Here is a 17,832-nt window from a genome sequence, read left to right as displayed (position 1 = left end):
GCGCGAGAATCGATACATGAACGAACGTGCTTCACAGCGAATATGCACGCAAGCAACAGCTGCTGTCGAACAGATCTGTTCACCAGCAGCAAATATATATGCAGCAGCTTCAATGCTCTGCTAAATCAAGCAAAATGCGTCATCTACGTGTGTGACAACAAGTTCGCTTTTTCATTGAGATATTGTGTGGTGCTCTGTCTACCTCTAATTACTATATAGGAAACATGGATAGAAATGTTGGAATGGATTGCATTGGGTTAAAATATTGAGTGTGAGAAAATACCGTATCAAAATCTATACAATACGATTCGATTGAGAAACGAGAAGCACTAATGTAAACAAAAACATTGTTTTTCACATCCAAAATTCAATTGAATGAAGAGTAAATGCAAGAATTGATACTAAATTTGTAGAACTATTTGAACAAACGATGGATCAATATGGAAAGCTTCATATGTACAGCACTTAATTCGACATGAGACGTGAAATGTTTTGATGTGGCAATAAAATAATGATGAAAACCCATTTCGGAAATGGCAAATTGAGTATTGTTCGCCGAGTTCCCAACAACGAAACCAAGAGAGCGCTTTAACGAAAATTCAGAAAGCAAGTGTGTGAGTGTGCATCAAATGCAACTAGGAGTGTCATGCATCAATTGTTGTTTTCGTTATTATTGTTTTTTTTTATCTATAATGCAAAAATATATAGTCATCTCTATATAACACGAACTTGGTGTTCAACTATAAATTCTGGAGTTTTGAGAATGCAGTGCGCGCGCGTGTGTGCGCGTGCAAGCATTTGTTTCATTTGTATTTCCCTGTATTGATCACGGTTGTTCATCAAATGAAATGGTAAAACGGAAACAAAACGAATTGCACTAGAAACGAACAGAACGAATGAACAGAACAGAACAGAACAAAACAAATGGTGTGGGTGTGTGTATGTGGTTTTGAAACAGCAAAACCAGACTATGCGTTGAATACCTGTCGATCCATCACATCCTTCAGCATGAGCTGAACATCCTGGTCCAGACTCTCCTAAGCGATATTCATATTATTATATAAAGACATTAGATTGGTCGTATGTTGTTTTAAAAGAAAGAAGTAGAAATTTTTTCTTTTGGTTTTTCATTTGGTTTGATCCAGCTACGAAAGTATGTGGTTTATGGTTTCCTTCTAATTAAGGATGAATTTCCAATTCGGTCTGTGTGTGTGTGTGAGTGAGTGAATGATTTTATATTGAAAAAATGAGGACACATCCGGCGTATATGTATATATTTATATATATATGTGTGTATATGACTGTTTGTTTTTCGTGTGAGTGTGTGTGTGTGTGTCTAAGAAAAAGCACTAAATTGCATCTAAAAGTAAACACATCATTTAAGATTGCGGAAGTAATCTAATAAAAAAAAAATCGATGTAAAAAACATAAATTGGTGTTCAAACCTATTGAATGAGATGTACAAAAGGTATTTGCGCGTACATGATTTGAGATCAATCAGATAGTAACAGTTTGACGGTTTGAATATTTCTGTTCGATTATTTCATTGCTTCTTTTTTTTTTCAAATTCAAAATAAGTCTCACGCAATTTGAAACCGATGATCGAAAGGAAGTTGCATTATTAGTCTTTCTTTTCGCTTTGGTTTTAATCGTTTCTCTAAGGTTTCAGATCAGATTTGATTACGGAAATTCTAATGCAATCAATTTCGCCTGATATACTCTAATTAATTCGATAAAAAAACCAACATAAAATGGCAAACAACAGCAAATATTCATCGCTATACCAAATACTCCACGTTTTGAACAGAAGTGAGAGAGAGAGAGAGAGAGAGAAAGAGAGAGGGAAACAAAAAAAACATAGCTACGTATTGGTTCTACACATTAATGTTGCTGTTTTTTCTCTTCTTGTAGTTAAGGGAAGGTAGGTAGGACGAGTAGGTCGTTTTTTATTACGTTCTAAGGACGACAAAAATTATTAGCTACGGCGGATAACCACGGTTTTGTTTTATTTTCGTTTCGTTTCGTTTTGCTTGATACTTTGTTGTTGTTGTTGTTGTTGTTGTTGTTGTTGTGAACTAGCAACAGCCCCTAAGCATTCATATTCTAATCAAAGTACAAAGACTCTGTTCGAAACAATAAAGGATCTTCTTCTTCTTCCTCCTCTTTTTTTGGTAACTTCACACAGAATCACCATCAAACAAGAAATATTCCCAATGAAACATTGCGAAAATGAGAGAGTGAGTGGGATCAGAGAAAATGAGTGGGATCCATCTTGATGCCCGCTTTTTTGTTTTTGTTTTTGAAGTTGACCCAAAATGTATTATGGCTAGAGCGCTGTCAGTTTTAATTTCATCAAATGTGTACAACTACTGTGCAGTGTGCATTGTTCATTTTCTCTGAGCATTCCGCAGGCGGTGTGTGTATGTGTGTAATTTCACTGAATGAAAAACGCCACACTGATGATGACTGTGTCACGGTCTCAAAGTCACTACAAATATTTAATATTACATTGTGTAAGCGCGCGCGCGCGCTTGTTTTATCAAACGTTTATTCGTACGTTCCTCCATTCGTTGCGTTGTCTTTCTATGTACAAAGCAATTTTGTGTGTCACATTTAACTAAGAAAATTCTCTTAATCGTTGTGCTGATACCTTGTTTAGTGTGTGTGTGTGCGTCGCATCACAAAAACCCGACATTCCCATTGAACTATTAATATTCATTATTAGCCCAGTAAGAAGTATACCGTATATGAAGATGGAATTTGATGAGAAGGAGACAGAAAGCGATAGTGTGTAGAATTATAATTTCATATTAACATAACAACACCAATTACACGATTCATTAGGTTCAATTCAGTGAATCGTTCGAGTCTTGAAACATGGTAATTTTGTATTGTGACTGTGCCAAATGAACAACAATATGACAAAAGACGGAGAGAGAGAGAGAGAGAGAGAGAGAGAGAGAGAGAGAGAGATAGATAGATAGATATAAAGTCTAACTGGGATGTTCCTAGGTAAACTGGTTTTGGTGGAATGGTCTGGTTTCATAATAATTATCATATGCGCCCTGAACTGTCCGGATTAATATGACCAGATGTGACCTCTTTATTCGCTCTTTTTTTCGTTCTACAATAGCTTTACCCATGAGGGAATTTGAGCGAAAGAGAGGGAGATGGAATTCGAGGCAAAAACTCTTTTTACTACCTTCAATGAAATTCCACTCATCAAATGCATGTATAATTATTATCTACTCTACGCTCAGAAAGTTTTGTGACTCAATTAGGTCTTTGGTTCGGCATGGAATTAAAAGCAATAGCTGCAGTGCATGTATTGCCTTAGAAAACACTTGAAATTGTCATTGGCTCTAATCCATTTAAAAGTTTTACCGAACATTTTCTAAGTCAAACTATTTCAGAGAGAGAGAGAGAGAGAAAGAAAAAAACGGTAAGGGTGGTTGGTTGGTTGGTGGGTGGCATGGTAGGTATTAATAGAGGCTATACTAACTGCATAATTTTGTTTCGCATGAATGATGAGATGTGAGCTAAAGAAACTGTTTGTCGCTGAGATGCGCTCTACTTTCTTCATAATTTGGTACTTACCTTGTTCCTGTCGTTTGTCGATCGTTTGACATGCTATACGCCATTCCTGTAATTCGGGTGATGGTATCAATCCGGCCGATCCACCAATTGTGTCATGTCGGGCTTGCCACCAATGATGATCATCTTTGCTAATAATCTAAACCAATTACAACGGGACGAAATAATGTGTGTGTGATAGAAACAAAACTAAGTCGATTCTTTTGTTTCGTTTGGGAAAAGATTCGAAGTTTTCTTCTTTTGATTTTTAATTAATGGAATTGTTTCGAAAGACTCGAAAAAAATGACATAAAACAGTGCTCGTAATAGGTAGCTGGTCAGTCAATAAGGTACGACACCAGTTAGTGTGATATGGACGAATTTGTCACTGCCAAAATTTTGCAAAAGAAATAAACTCAAGCGTACTTTCGAAATTTCAAAGAAGAATTGGAAAAAATGGATCACGAAATGAACAAATTCGAAATAGAATGAAAAATGAAATTGATAAAGAGAAAAATGTCGAAAAAAATGTATTTACTTGTAGAATATCACCGGTGCGGAAGGCAATTCCAGCCTGGGCACATGGAATCAGCTCATCGTCCAGTGGATCGTAGTCAAATTGAGCACGTACGAATATCTAATTAAAGAAAGAATACACAAATTCAAGAAAGAAATAGAGTTGACCCCATTGAGTTTATTCATGAAAGCGTTGCAAATACGATGAATAATTGATAAAAAAAACACACAGAAAGAGATAAAGAGAGAACACAATAATAAAGTCGTTAGTTAGTTGAAAGTGGAAAAGAGCGAAACCAAAAAAAAACGGACGAAATGTTAAAATGAAATAAACGACAACTAAAGAAGGTCGGTCTAGCAACCAGAATACTATTTGTTTTTTTTTTTTGCATGAGTGAGTTAAAGTACTTACTAATACAGGTGTTGGTTTAATCCTGAAAAGCTGTGGTTTTTCGAATACAGACAACTATTAATTTAACGGTTTTAGTTTTGATGCATGAACAAGAATTTTAGTTGTTGTTTTTGTTTTTGTTGGAGAATGGTACAAAGTGTTTGTTATGTCTATATAAATATTACTCATGTTGATCGTAGTAACTAAGTTTTCGTAAACATCTTCAACATTAAATGCAAAAAGACGAAGTTTTTGAGTGAGCAGAGGAGAAGAGAAAAAAAACAGCTGCCCTATTTTGCTTGTGTGCAGAGAAATTCTAATTTATTGACGAACTTTTGCCTCGTTTAAAAAGTTGTGAATTTGTCATAATCCCATCTCAATGCCATCTACAGCTAGATTTCTCGCACTAGTCTATCAAAATTCGTTGAGGATGGGGATGGGGATGGGGATGAATGGATGCATTGAGCGAAAAGGAAAGCAACATCGAATGGAGTGCCAATTTATAACAAACTAAAGCGCATTTTAAACTTAACAATTTGGCACTAAGCGCACATCACATTGCTCAATGTTGGCTAAATTAACATTAGAATTAAAAATTAACGTTTATCCCAAATTAAAAGCCAGCAGTTGCAACAGAGCAACAGCAATAAAAAATACAGAGAGACGGTTGATGTGTATGCACACACAAACAACCTAATACGAAAATAACTTGATGGTTGTTTTGAAACCCAAACATTTCTTGGAATGTTGACATTTTGTGCGCACAACGTATGCCGCTATTCTGAAATTACATCGCAATGGCTGGATTTGTGTGCATTTTCACGTCTATTATGCACATCAAATGCATAAAATAAGGACATGCAATGACAAGAGAATGAAGATAGAAAGAAAAACTCGCACAACAACGGCAACAGCAACACAACCAGCCTAACTTTTCAGTGTGCTTGCTCTAAATTTTAAATGGCTTTTATATGAAATTTTGATAATGTTTGTGGTTAGATGATTTTCCAACATTTCCACGGATTTTGCGATAGATGTTAACCATGACGGATGGATGAAGTTAAATGCAATAATGTAATTATGAACGTGCGCGCGCGCGAGCTCGCGCACTCACTCAACTCGATTAGATGAATTTTTTTTTACAAATGTGTCAACAGATTCGTACATATATGAATGAACGCGCGCGCGCGCGTGAGAGTGCAGGCCATTTAATCGCATATTTATTGAGTTCAGATAGAGGTGTGAAATTGGATTAGTTAACTCAAGTGAGAAATATATGAGCTTATTTATATAATAATAAGTGAACACATACTTGAAATGGTTAACCACTGATTGGTTTTTCGTTGATAAAGTGTACGATTCGAAATTTTGAGTTGATATATAATTATCATTAGTTATTTGACCCCAAAAACCATTAAAACGTTTTGCGAATAGAGAATTAAAAATCGGATTTGGAAAATGAGTTGATAATGGATAAAATTAATCATGATAAATGTATTGTTATTTAGAATGATTGATTTCTAAGCCAAAAATATGAAGTTGAAGTATTGAACAGGTTTAGCGAATATTGAATATGCAAACACCAGGGAAAATGGGATGGGGGAATTAGTGTGGAACATAGCATGAAAGTCCATGTAACGGAAATTCTGCAACGAAAACGGTAGCAATACACTTACCTCACATGGTGGCGGAGCACTTCGGTATGATGGAACTATTTTGAAGGTTACAGATCCGCGAGCATCCCGCTTAAATACCAGCAAACAAAAAAAGAGGCAAATAAAAGAAAGAATTCGTAAACAATTGGTTAGATTTCCGTTCCATTGGTATGTCACCCGTAATGGCACAATTGAGGCTGTGAGAATGAATATGGCAATACAGGAATAAACATTCTGAAGCGCATCAAGAAAAAAAAATTCGCAAAAGTGAATCATGAACCTCCTTTGCTGCCCATGTAAATTCATGTTTCACTTTTGAGTATTCAGATCTCATGATTCATTTTTGCGAATTTATTTTCTTGATGCGTTTCAGAATGTTTATTCCTGTATTGCCATTTTCATTCTCACAGCCTCAATTGAACATTGTGATTGCACCAAAAGGCACGCACAGTACATAAGAGCCAATGCAAGAGTCAATTGATGCGCATAAGTAGCGCCACCTCTAATGATTACGGAGAGTTACCATAAGTCGTATGCAATTGATGTTGAGAAAAAGGAGAAGTAGACATTCTATCCATTTACATGGCAATAATGGCAATCAGTAGAGATGGTGCTCATGTGCCGATCATATCACTGTTACAACCCTTCGGATTGCACCTACCAGCATTCGTTGCAGTTGACTAACTGTTTGGTGTTGCACCGATTGGCCGTTAATTTCTCGAATTTCGTCACCAACATGCAGTGTTGCCTGTCTGTGAATCATGCCACCATGCATAATTCGGGCCACAATGCATCGTCCATCTTCTGTCATCTTCAACGTGATACCCTACATTTCAAGATTCAAAAAGCAAATTATGAGATGCAGGATTTGCATGGAATATGAAGATTATCTAGGCATAATGATGTGTACAATAGAAAATTGTTTCAAAACGGCTCGTTTAAATACAGAAACTAAAAAATGTGCAGCACACTGGTTGTCGCTTACCATTGGTTCGTCGGTATTTTTCTGGAATTGAACTAATCGAACGCGGGTGACGTGCTGAATTTCACCATTTTCAACACTGTCACTATCCTCGCCATTGATGTAACTGGGTATTGGTGGTGGTGTGACACGAAGCGCTTCCTCTCCATACACTTCTTTGGCAACGACATCGTGTGTGTGCAGCAATGCCTTTTCGAAATGAATATGATAATTGATATTATTCCATTTTGGTTATTGCAATGGATCCGAATAATAAATTGAATAATTGATTATTTTATTGATGACATTCCATCAATCGAAAAATAATGGCTTCCAATTTAATTGATATGTATATATGTACGGAGAGAGAGAGAGCGAAAAACTAAGATGTCGATTTGTCATGATGCACAAAGCATTATATACATATTTATTCCATCAGATTGTCAATGAGGTTGTTTCCCCATTTCAAGTTGGTTTTTGGGTTTGAATTTAATGCAACAAGCAGATTACATCTAAGTATGTGTGTATTGGTGTACAATGTTCTATTATGAGCCATTCACAATGTTCAATTTTAATCCTATCAAAAGAGATTAAAGTGATGCGGCCTCAAAAAGCAAGGCCCTCGTGTGTTCCATCAATTTTGCAGTTTAAACGAATTTTCAACTACATGACTGAGTGGTTGTTATTGTTGGGAATTCAATTCGAAATTCACTAACCAGTAAACATATGGGTGGCTTCACAAAAACAAAATGCACAAAATTTCGTCTGGGTTTGTTATAACTATAGTTGGAATCAAATGATGACGATTGGTATTGATGTATGCTAAATCATAAATTTTTCAAATTCTAAACGTGAATGAATGGGAAATTTACTACTTTGTCTTCGACAAAGTTGTAGAATGTAGATTTTGACGAGATAAAAGATAACGCAAAACATGTCTTCACCTCATTTGATTTCGAATAACCAGTGGACAAGATAAGCATGCGAAATTTTGCAAAAATTTCTCTGGAAAACCCATATGTTTACTGGTAATGTGAAAAAAACGAAATACCTTTTCATCTTATGTAACATTAAAAAGACCGTGCGCATATGTGCGCTGCCATTAATATTAAACGATTTTCAAGAAAATGGCTTTATTTCTGGGCCATTATATTCATTTGTACTTTTTGATTTTAACCGGCCTAAAAATTCGATTCGATGCCTACATAAAAATAATGGTTTTACAGATAGATATGTATAAACATTTTTATATATAGAGATAGAGAGAGAGTCATAAATAAAGCGTTAAGTTTCAGATCCCAGGTGTTTAACGCAACGTAATTAGTCCCGTTTTGAATTGCGAGATCCTTATTTATTTAAAGCGATTTGATTTCCAGCGGATAATGTTCTCTTCCACATACATACATGCTCAATTATCTCTCTCTCTCTCTCACACACACACACATTATCTCTCTCTCTTTCTCTCTTTCTCTCTCTCTCTTTCACATAGTCATCAACAAAAAAAAAATAGCAGCAGCAGTAGCCACACAGTTTCCCCGATGCCCGATGCAGTCCGACATGGTGATGATGTTGCATGTCAACACAGACACAGTCTTACAGTTAACATTAGCGTAATATACAATATTGTCTGTGAGACTATGTCTACGTTGAATGCGGTTTTCCTCTTCGATTTTGCATTGTTTTCCGATCGATTTGACGATGCCCAGTGCCCACACACACACTGTTATGGGAAACTGTTGCTATTTTGCCGCTCGCAAATTACACTAAATAAGATCATTGTGTTTCTTTCGTTTGATTTCACAGCATATTCATGGGGTAGATTTGTATATCCGTAACTATTGATGTAACAATAAATTTTGAAAAGGGAAAAAACGCTATTCTTAGCTGAGAAATAAGTTGTTCTCTCTCTCCCTTAAAAAATAATCCATTTGGAGTACCTCCCTCGAGCAAGCAACTAAGAACGAGAATTTTGTATTCTTTTTTTCTTCTCCTTGTTTCTGTTGTTAAAGATATATATCAAAGTGTCAAGTTCAATATTGAAAGTGACTTTTTGCCCTGAACCAAAAAACTTTAATTTTTGCAAACATTTGTGCTCACATCTTACGGGGTGCAACACAGCAATTTGAATGGAATGAATTTTTCTTATCGCAACTTACTACTATATATCGTTGACATTATATTTTTGTAACTTTTTTTTTCCATTTCTGCTTTGTTAAGCTTTTGTGAACGACCAACTTTTTTTCCCAATGCGAAGCAACGGTAGAGAAGAAAAAAAAAATATAATCGAACAGCACTGCAAACTTATACGTGCAAGAGAGCGAGAGCGAAAGCGAGGGGGATGTCAATTTTTAATCTTTTTATTGGAAATTCACATGTAATGTTGACAAGTTGTTATGTGTTCAGATCAATTTTGGAGTAATTTCAGTTATATGAACTTATCATATGAACACCTGCTAACAATAGAATCGATATAGAATGCGATTTTCTCTTGCTCGTGTTTCAGTCAACCTCCCACTCCTAAGGTGCAGCGCATGCGTGGGCGTGAATTCTTCCGCTAAGTCGCTATCAAGTTGTGTGTGTATTGTCGAAGAAGAATTTTAACTAAATATTTTTTCTTCGTAATTTCTCTTTCTTCTTCTTTTTTTTTTGATGGGAACCTCTCTTTCTCTCTCTCTCTCTCTCTCTCTCTGACCCTTCGATCAACAACAAACAACGAAACAAAAAATTTATAAACACCAAACAACTCTTCAACAATGCTGTTAGTAACAGCCACTTACTAATCGGTTAAAATGTGCTCGGAAACAGAGCGAATAATATTATCAAGAGGACCTCTCTACCGTCAATTATTCATAATAAAAATTATTTAAATGTGATGAACATATCTCTCTATCTGTCTTTCTTTCCCACTTGGTGCGCCCAATTTCAATGATTAAACTAATTATAAACGCTAACGCCTGCTTAATAAAATCACACTTAATTCACAAGATATTCATCCACTTTGTATGAAGCTTACTTTTTCCGGCCGGAACCAATTTTGTTTTTAATACGAGCATTTTATTTGAGTGGGACATTGTACAATTTTGCCTGCTCTCTGTGAGTTTTGAGTACCTATGTGTACCCGGGGTATTAAAGCACTCAACAATTATTTCTTATTCGAAATAAACGGAGAAGCACAAAGAAATGATGTGCGTTTGTATGTGTGTGTGTGTGCGTCGATATAACAAAGTTGCATCTTCGAAAAGATTTTCTTTTCCGTAAACTTATTCGAAAAAGAAGAAGAAGAAAAAAAACTAGAAATTGTTGTCTTTTTGTTTGAACTCGAAAACTTTTACGTGACAATCGACAAAAAAAAGAGAGTAAATAATTTGGTGTTGTTGTGAATGTGTGTATGTTTACCTGATGCCCAGAACAAATAGATCCATTTGGCACCCGACCACGGAATGGACTGTGTATGGGACATGATGTTCGAGGACCCCATCGTGATACTGTTGTATATGTTACGAAAATGGATATTGACATTGTTTTGGTTTTTATTATTCTCTGGTGTGTTCGGACGATTGCATTTTAAGGTAATTTCGGAATGCAAGTGGAAATGGCGACAGCAGCAAATTCTCCAATTTCACTTGGCAATTTCCGAATTGATTGGACGCAGTAATTGTGTACGTGTGTGCATTTTGTCGCACACACACACGAAACAACAACAACAGCAACCCAAAGAAGAAGAAGAAGAAGCAAAAAACACACAGAAACTTACCCCCACCGTTGGCGAACATAGGCGGCATTGGTGGCATAGGCAACATTGAACCGGTCGCTTGCATTAAACTACTTGGTGGCATTGCTGATAAATTTGCGCCGGCTAGATGGGCAGCAGCTGCTGCTGAATGCGGACAAATTGTATCTGCACAATTTGGTATTTGCCACTGACTACCAGTACCCGGACCGATACCACCACCGCCAATGACACCGCCACCGACGCCGCCGCCATTGCCACAGAATGAGTCTGTGGCAAAACTATCTTGGCTACCAGAGCATTGTAGTCGATGAGGCAGAGGTGGTGATGATTGTCTCGAGTAAATTGTTTTAAATTTTTAAAATACCGTGTGAAATCCTTGAATTTTCTTTGTCTTTCTTTCTCTCTCTCGCTCGCTCTCTCTTTGGCTTAACAATCACACTTCTTGTGTGTGCGTGTATGTTTGTTCTTCACAAGCAATCAGTGAGAGAATTTACTGCCCGTTCCGGATGGTATTCGAAAATTTATTGTTGGAATTTAACTGGTTGGCTGGCTGGCTGAATAGCTAGCTTGTTTTTCTTTTCTCTAGTCGAATTCACCGATGTTTTTCACTGCACATTCCATATAAATTCTATTGGATGTCGGAGAGCCCATACTTTTGCCGTCTTGCCGTTCGTTTGTCGTTTCGTGTGTTTATATCTTACAAAAAAAAATTCTTATTTTCTCCAAAAAAAAAGACATGAAACAACAAAAATTTGCCTCGATTTTTACTAACTTCTATTTATAGCCATAAAATTGAGTTATTTGTATTGCAGGATCACAGTGTAGATTTGTGTGTATGTTTTGCTTATTTGTTTGTTTGAAACCAACGATTTACGATTGCATTTGACATATTTTTATGTCTTCATGCGATAATTTGTTCTCTGCGTTCGTGTGTCAGTTCCATTCGGAATTGTTTCAATCACTTTTGGCTGTTGCTGTGTGTGTGTGTGTATTTTGTTTATGTGCTTTAAGACGAATTAACTTTGGGAAAAGATTGATTTATCTGCCTTGATTCGTCATCATTTTCATTTTATTTTATATATTATTTCCATCTTATCGATGTTTTATAACTGCTTTGAGAAGTTTCTTTTTTAAACACATCACTGTTTATTTCTTTTTCAAGGAGGTAATCTTCTCCTGTTCCTTCAGTTTTACATTCGGTTGTAATAGCTTTTGAAATAACGTTCAATTCAACTTATTTGGTTTTTTTTTTATTATTTACATGATGCTGTAAGTACGATATAAGCAAGGACTGTTTTAATATTTAATCGTAGAGAAAATGATTTATTATTCACTTGGTTTATTGGTAGTCAAAGTGAAGAAAAAATGTCTGTTTGGTTCCGTTCCCAAACTACTGTTCATTTTCAGGAAGTTTTTTTTTTCGTGGGGCCGGCGAGTGTGTATGTTAAAATATCCCCAGATATCAAACTCAAAATGCTGCTGCTACTGCTATTTATTCGTTGTTGTTGTGTTTTTTTATTTTTATTTTCAAATCGATTTTATTTCAAGAGGCGGTCTCATGATCCATTTTGGCGTAAATCGAAAATAATTTATTCATTCGCCATGAATATCTTTATTTCGGTGTGTCGGTCGCTGGCTTCGGATTTTCTACCCCGTGCCGAAAAGCAATACACACCGTACACAGAGAGTACAGAGCAGCAACAACAACATCAAAAAAATGGAGTTAATGTAGAGCAGATTTTAGGTAAATGTGGGTAAAATTGAAGTGATGGTGTCAATTATATTATCAAACAAAGGATGAAAAAAAAGAACAATCGAAATAAAATGGTAAGAGAACAATAGGAAAAACGAACCAAATCAAAAAATATGAGCGAAGAAATAGCAAAGAGCACACGTTAAACAATTAAATTTTCATAAATTTTACCAGTCATACACTTGGATTGGTAAAAAGTTTGTGTCATTGCTGCTGCTGTGTTTCGTCGGCTCGCTCTCTCGCTGTGTACATGTATATATGAATGTCCGAGAATGAAAACGCAACTTTTATTCACAACACATATAAGTGAAACAAAAATAAAAAATTTATTGAAATGAAACAACAAAATCGAATTTTTTCAAAGTGTAACAACAAAAAAGATTTTTTTAAAGTGTAACATGTTGTTACACTTACTACATACCGATGTTACACTTTAAAAAAATCTTTTTTGTTGTTACACTTTGAAAAAATTCGATTTTGTTGTTTCATTTCAATAAATTTTTTATTTTTGTTTCACTTATATGTGTTGTGAATAGAAGTTGCGTTTTCATTCTCGGATATTCATATATATATATATATTAAGTGATACTGCTCTGCTCTCGGCTCTTGTTTGACGTTCCTACTGATGGCGACTGAGCCTGCGACACTGAGCTATTGGCGTGCGAGAGAGGCGAATATTACGTGTTTATATAACACATAGAAACAGGAAACTTATGCACATGAATAGAAATTTTGGACATTTGTATAGACCTGAAAGCAAAGCAAAGCGAATGAAGACGAAGCAGAAAAAGAACGATACACAGAATGTATACGAACTGGAGTACCGAAATTGATTTGAGGAATGCCGTAGCTTTCAGTTCCATGACTACTGTCGATTACCAACTCTCAGTTGGAGTTTTGCGAATAAGCGGAGTAAAAGGTTTGCAAAGCATACCGAAATGAAATGGAACGCAAGAACGAGAAATAAATGGCATCCCAATGGTATAACTTCGGAATATCCGCGGTGTGTGATGCATCAATACCAAATCATAATCAAATATTTAATGGCATTTGAATTTCCATTGGTGAAATTATTACACACGCCTTAGAAAATGGCCAATAAAATGTTTGTAACAAAATCGTTTAATGCTTCTTCGGTTTCGCAGTCGCAACACAAAACACATACACACACCGAATCAAGCGTGAAAAAAAACGGCAACATCTAAATAGGATTTTAATGCGATTTTAATATTGATTTTATTAAGGTGCAGCAATAATGTAAATATTTTCGCGAATTTTTCTTTCTATTTTCGTATTACTGATTTGATGCGTTGCTCAAGGTCCCTTTTCAATTAACAAACGACAAAACCAACGGCAGCAAACGAAGAGGAAAAAAGTCAACTTTTATTTGCTTGATGTTTGCGATTTTGTTTTCATCTGCATGATATTTTAACATACACTCAACACAATTCAAGACAGTTTCTTTCTCTTTCATTTTTTTCATTTAAAGCTTCTGGTTGTCTCGCTTTTTTTCCCCCGTGATTTCTAATGTAAATTGACTGTTTTACACTTTCGACTAGCCAACAAACTGCTAACACTTTGAATATTATTACTAAATATTATTACATGTCTCGATGATGTGAAATACGCGTATGGTCCATAACCAAATGAATATTGCAACTAAGATAGTTTACGATGATGTTCCAATTAGTTCAGATAAATAAAATTTCGTGTACAGCAATACAACGCACACATAATTGTACTGAGGACTTTCACGTTCAACACATTCTCTACTATTTTCTCTGTTTCTTTTTCTTTCGTTTCGCTCTGTGTGTTTTTTTCTTTTTCGGGGGGATATATACCACTTGATTTTGGTTTCGTGATAAAAACGCTATATATATATGCGAGAGATGAGAGAGGAAAATATACGTAAAAACGAAGCAGCGAACGAAAAAAACAAATATGGCTGAGAGAGAAAGAGAGACAAAGAGGAGAAAATATATCTTTGTGTAGAGAATGGTTCAAGTGAGAGAGCAGAAAGCATATCCTAGATTTGGTCAAAAAGCTTTTTTGAGATATAGTCATGTTGAGTGTGTGTACAACGAAACAAGCAAACGGATAAAACAACAATACATGCATAGCACATTTTCCCACACACAGACGCAGTCGTGAGTGGTTAGTGGAATGATACATTTTCTACGTATTCGACTTACAAACACACACACACACACACACCGCACCACGGCGTCATATTTGGTATGTGTATGGAAGAAGCATGGATGGTGTGATGCGTACTGCAGCCGTCTCTCATTCACAGCCTCCACTTTCTTTGCAGCTTTTCACTCTCGGCACGCTCCCTCAGATAGATAGATGTATGTATATATATCCAGTGTAAAACAGCAAAAGAACCATCATTTAGTATAGATTTTGAGCTTGGCATACACAAACGCACACACACCCAAATCCTCATTCACATACACGCAACCCCATTTTAATGCCAGAGCTTACAATGCGCTTGCTCCCTTGTCAATGACGGTTCGCACAGCCACATAAAATGTTCTCTCGTATCCGATTTGCAGCATCTCTTGTCGTTTTTTTGTTGTTGCTCACATTCACGTGAATGTGTAGCTGTTTGGCCGCACAGCGCAATGACTGTGACCGACGACGGGGGAGAGGCTAAACGAGAGGCAAAAGCACCTTCATTGCTGCTCTTTTCGGCCAAAGTTATGCATTGCAGAAAATTGAAACAATATTAAATGGCATAAACACCTACACTAACTCAATGAAATATTAGTTGTCACTGATTTGGTGCACACACAATAAAAACGACGAATAATAGCAACAACTCCGTCGTTGTCGTCGTCGTCGTCGTTGGCATGAAGTCGAAACGGTATTCCCCGCATCACAAGACGCTTTAAGGACCGACACATACACACAATGTTTTGCATCACATTTTGTCGCCTCTAGAGCGCCACAAAGGATAAATCAACAAAAATTGCATCTCTTTTTTCGTTCACTTTGCTTTGGATGCCGTATACGCCAAAATTGGACACGGCAAACAACAAAAACAACAACAACGTCAACAGAAAAGTGTGTTTTAAATGTGAACATTTGTCCCTATCTTGCAAATAACGTTTTCTCGTTCTTTAGATGCTATGCCCAAGGGAATGAGCCCTACTTATTCAATTTTATGCATTCTCACACTCGGTTTATTTAATTTTTGCCTCTTATTTCGGCTCGCCTAATCTTTTATTCGTTTTTGTTCGCTCTCTCTTTTTCTCTTCCTTTTAAAACCGTTAAACCATATTGTTCTAGATATTTAGAATCGTTTCTTGCTCCGTTTAAATTCTACTTTTGACAGAAAAAAATATAAACGAAATGTTGAGATTGGAAAAAAAAGAACTTTTTTAATAAAACCCGGAAAAGGACCAAGTCCCTAATCTATTTTGTAGCAAAAAGCCAAAGTCAAAATTGAATTTCCATCCACATATGGATGAAAATGGAATAAAAAACGATGAGACAATATTTACCGGAGACAAGATATTTGTCGGTGTCACCGCGCGAAGGAAACAAACTTGAAGATTCATAATACATTCTACTTCACTTACCTGTACGTGTGACTGTGATAGTAGTTGCAACAATTCGTTCTTCTCACAATTGTACTTGTGACCAGGTGCCGAAATAATAGCTTCGATAGCATCACGACAACGTGCCACAGCATCGCCCGGTGGTGCTCGTGTCGGTGACATTACCGTACAACTTATTTTATCGTACAACTGTAGGAAATTTAGCCGAGAGAAAGAAGAAGAAAAACACACAACATTCGAGAGAAAATTATTAGTTTTAAACCGTTGCAAATAGTTTCATTTCATCTTGTTTACTATTATTATTATTATTATTGTTGTTGTTGTTAGTGAGGTGAAATTAGTTTTGAGCTTTATCGATTGGATTGAATTGAATTGAATTGAATAGTTTGTTCAATTATTGAGTTCGGTTTTTTTTTCTTTGTACCTGTAATAGAGCGCTTAATCGGTTATCGGTGAGCATGTCTCTTAGTATATCTTCATCAACATAGTCGTCTTGAAGAGCGTGAATATCGTCAAGTGAATCAAGAACTCTTTGCACAGCCTCCAAACCAGCCTCTTCATCCGCCCAATCGTTTAGTGTTTCCGATGCTACTCCGATTGTAACTGCAAAATTTAGAGCAAAAATTTATGTTTTACTTCACAAAATAACAATTTGCATTCAGCATTTTTGTAACAAATATGGACTTTCAAAGTCGTTATTGAATTGACAGACTCTAAAAAGATTAGCCTCTTTTCAAATCAACGGCCCGTGATAGTTTTTCTACTTCTTTTTTTTTGCTATGTGCAGCTGCAACGATTCTGAATCTTTGAATGGAACCATATCGCTGAAGTCATCCATTTTAGAGCTTCATGTATGACTTTGTCAATTGTGATTCGTGTAATTTACCTGAGTCTGTATCTGTGCAACATAGTGGTTCATTAGCCAAACCACCGGCTATTGCTTGAACTGCACCCTTAAGTTTCCTTCGAGCATTAAATCGTTTCAATTCCTCTACCGTATCTGCTAAATGTTGCTTTGGTATTTTTTCACGATCCTGTGGAATGCATTGAACACATCGATTTTTGTTATTCTTATTCGATTCATGGTAATTTGCTATTTTTCTGATTAGAAAAAGTCTTTTCTTTTCAAGAATGTGGTGCGTAAATTTAAATCAGTTTATCAAAGTGCTTGAAATTGACTCTGAAATTCCGTTTTCGTTTTATGTTTGTATTTATTTTCTGTTATTTATCGTTCACCATTTGATCAGTTATCTACAAAACTGTTTCTGTTTGAACAAAGATTCGTCGATTTGCCCGTATGACGTCTAACAATTGTCGACTCTAAATCATGGATTCTAATCAAATTATACTCTTCAAATGGGAAATTGAATTAAAGTCAGTGTCAATAAGCGAATTAAACTTCGTGTAATTCATTAAATCAAAGGGGAAGAGGGAGAGAGAGAGAGAGAGAGAAACCGCAAGCAAAATGCTACTGTTCGAAAAGTAATTTTTCTACCTAAAATCAAATTGAATTCTATGATGAATGGAAACCAGAAACAAAGGCCTAGAGAGCGAGCTTCTTTGTTTGTACGTTCGTTCGTTTGGCAGAAGAAAAAAAACTTTTTCTTTTACATTATTGTTCGCATTGTAATGCGTTGGTGTGTGTGTGTGTGTGTGTGTGTGTGTGTGTGTGTGTGTGTGTGTG

General features: G+C 36.1%; 1 protein-coding gene across 42 annotated transcripts in view; it reads right to left on the bottom strand.

Moving 5' to 3' along the window:
- Positions 1 to 17,832, bottom strand: part of LOC129575348 (peripheral plasma membrane protein CASK) — a 31,581-nt gene that overhangs the window by 8,666 nt on the left and 5,083 nt on the right. For 11 of the 42 annotated variants that reach the window (XM_055458793.1, XM_055458791.1, XM_055458792.1 and 8 more), the window contains 9 exons: positions 17,035 to 17,182; positions 16,573 to 16,751; positions 16,170 to 16,337; positions 7,121 to 7,306; positions 6,797 to 6,961; positions 6,157 to 6,225; positions 4,502 to 4,531; positions 4,112 to 4,210; positions 3,598 to 3,733 (listed from right to left, as the gene is read on the bottom strand). In XM_055458793.1, the coding sequence (XP_055314768.1) occupies positions 3,598 to 3,733; positions 4,112 to 4,210; positions 4,502 to 4,531; positions 6,157 to 6,225; positions 6,797 to 6,961; positions 7,121 to 7,306; positions 16,170 to 16,337; positions 16,573 to 16,751; positions 17,035 to 17,182 (1,180 nt within the window). Of the gene's footprint in view, positions 1 to 983; positions 1,038 to 3,597; positions 3,734 to 4,111; positions 4,211 to 4,501; positions 4,556 to 6,156; positions 6,226 to 6,796; positions 6,962 to 7,120; positions 7,307 to 10,492; positions 10,582 to 10,850; positions 12,097 to 14,187; positions 14,360 to 16,169; positions 16,338 to 16,572; positions 16,752 to 17,034; positions 17,183 to 17,832 lie in introns of those variants that run through there. The other 31 variants (XM_055458814.1, XM_055458804.1, XM_055458807.1 and 28 more) reach the window with 7 other exon arrangements.

This window comes from Sitodiplosis mosellana, unplaced genomic scaffold, assembly GCF_009176505.1.
Source record: "Sitodiplosis mosellana isolate CC-2019 unplaced genomic scaffold, AAFC_SMos_1.0 Smas_scaffold_6166, whole genome shotgun sequence".
NCBI classification, from domain to species: Eukaryota; Metazoa; Arthropoda; class Insecta; order Diptera; family Cecidomyiidae; genus Sitodiplosis; species Sitodiplosis mosellana.
This window is presented reverse-complemented; position numbering and strand designations above follow the sequence as displayed.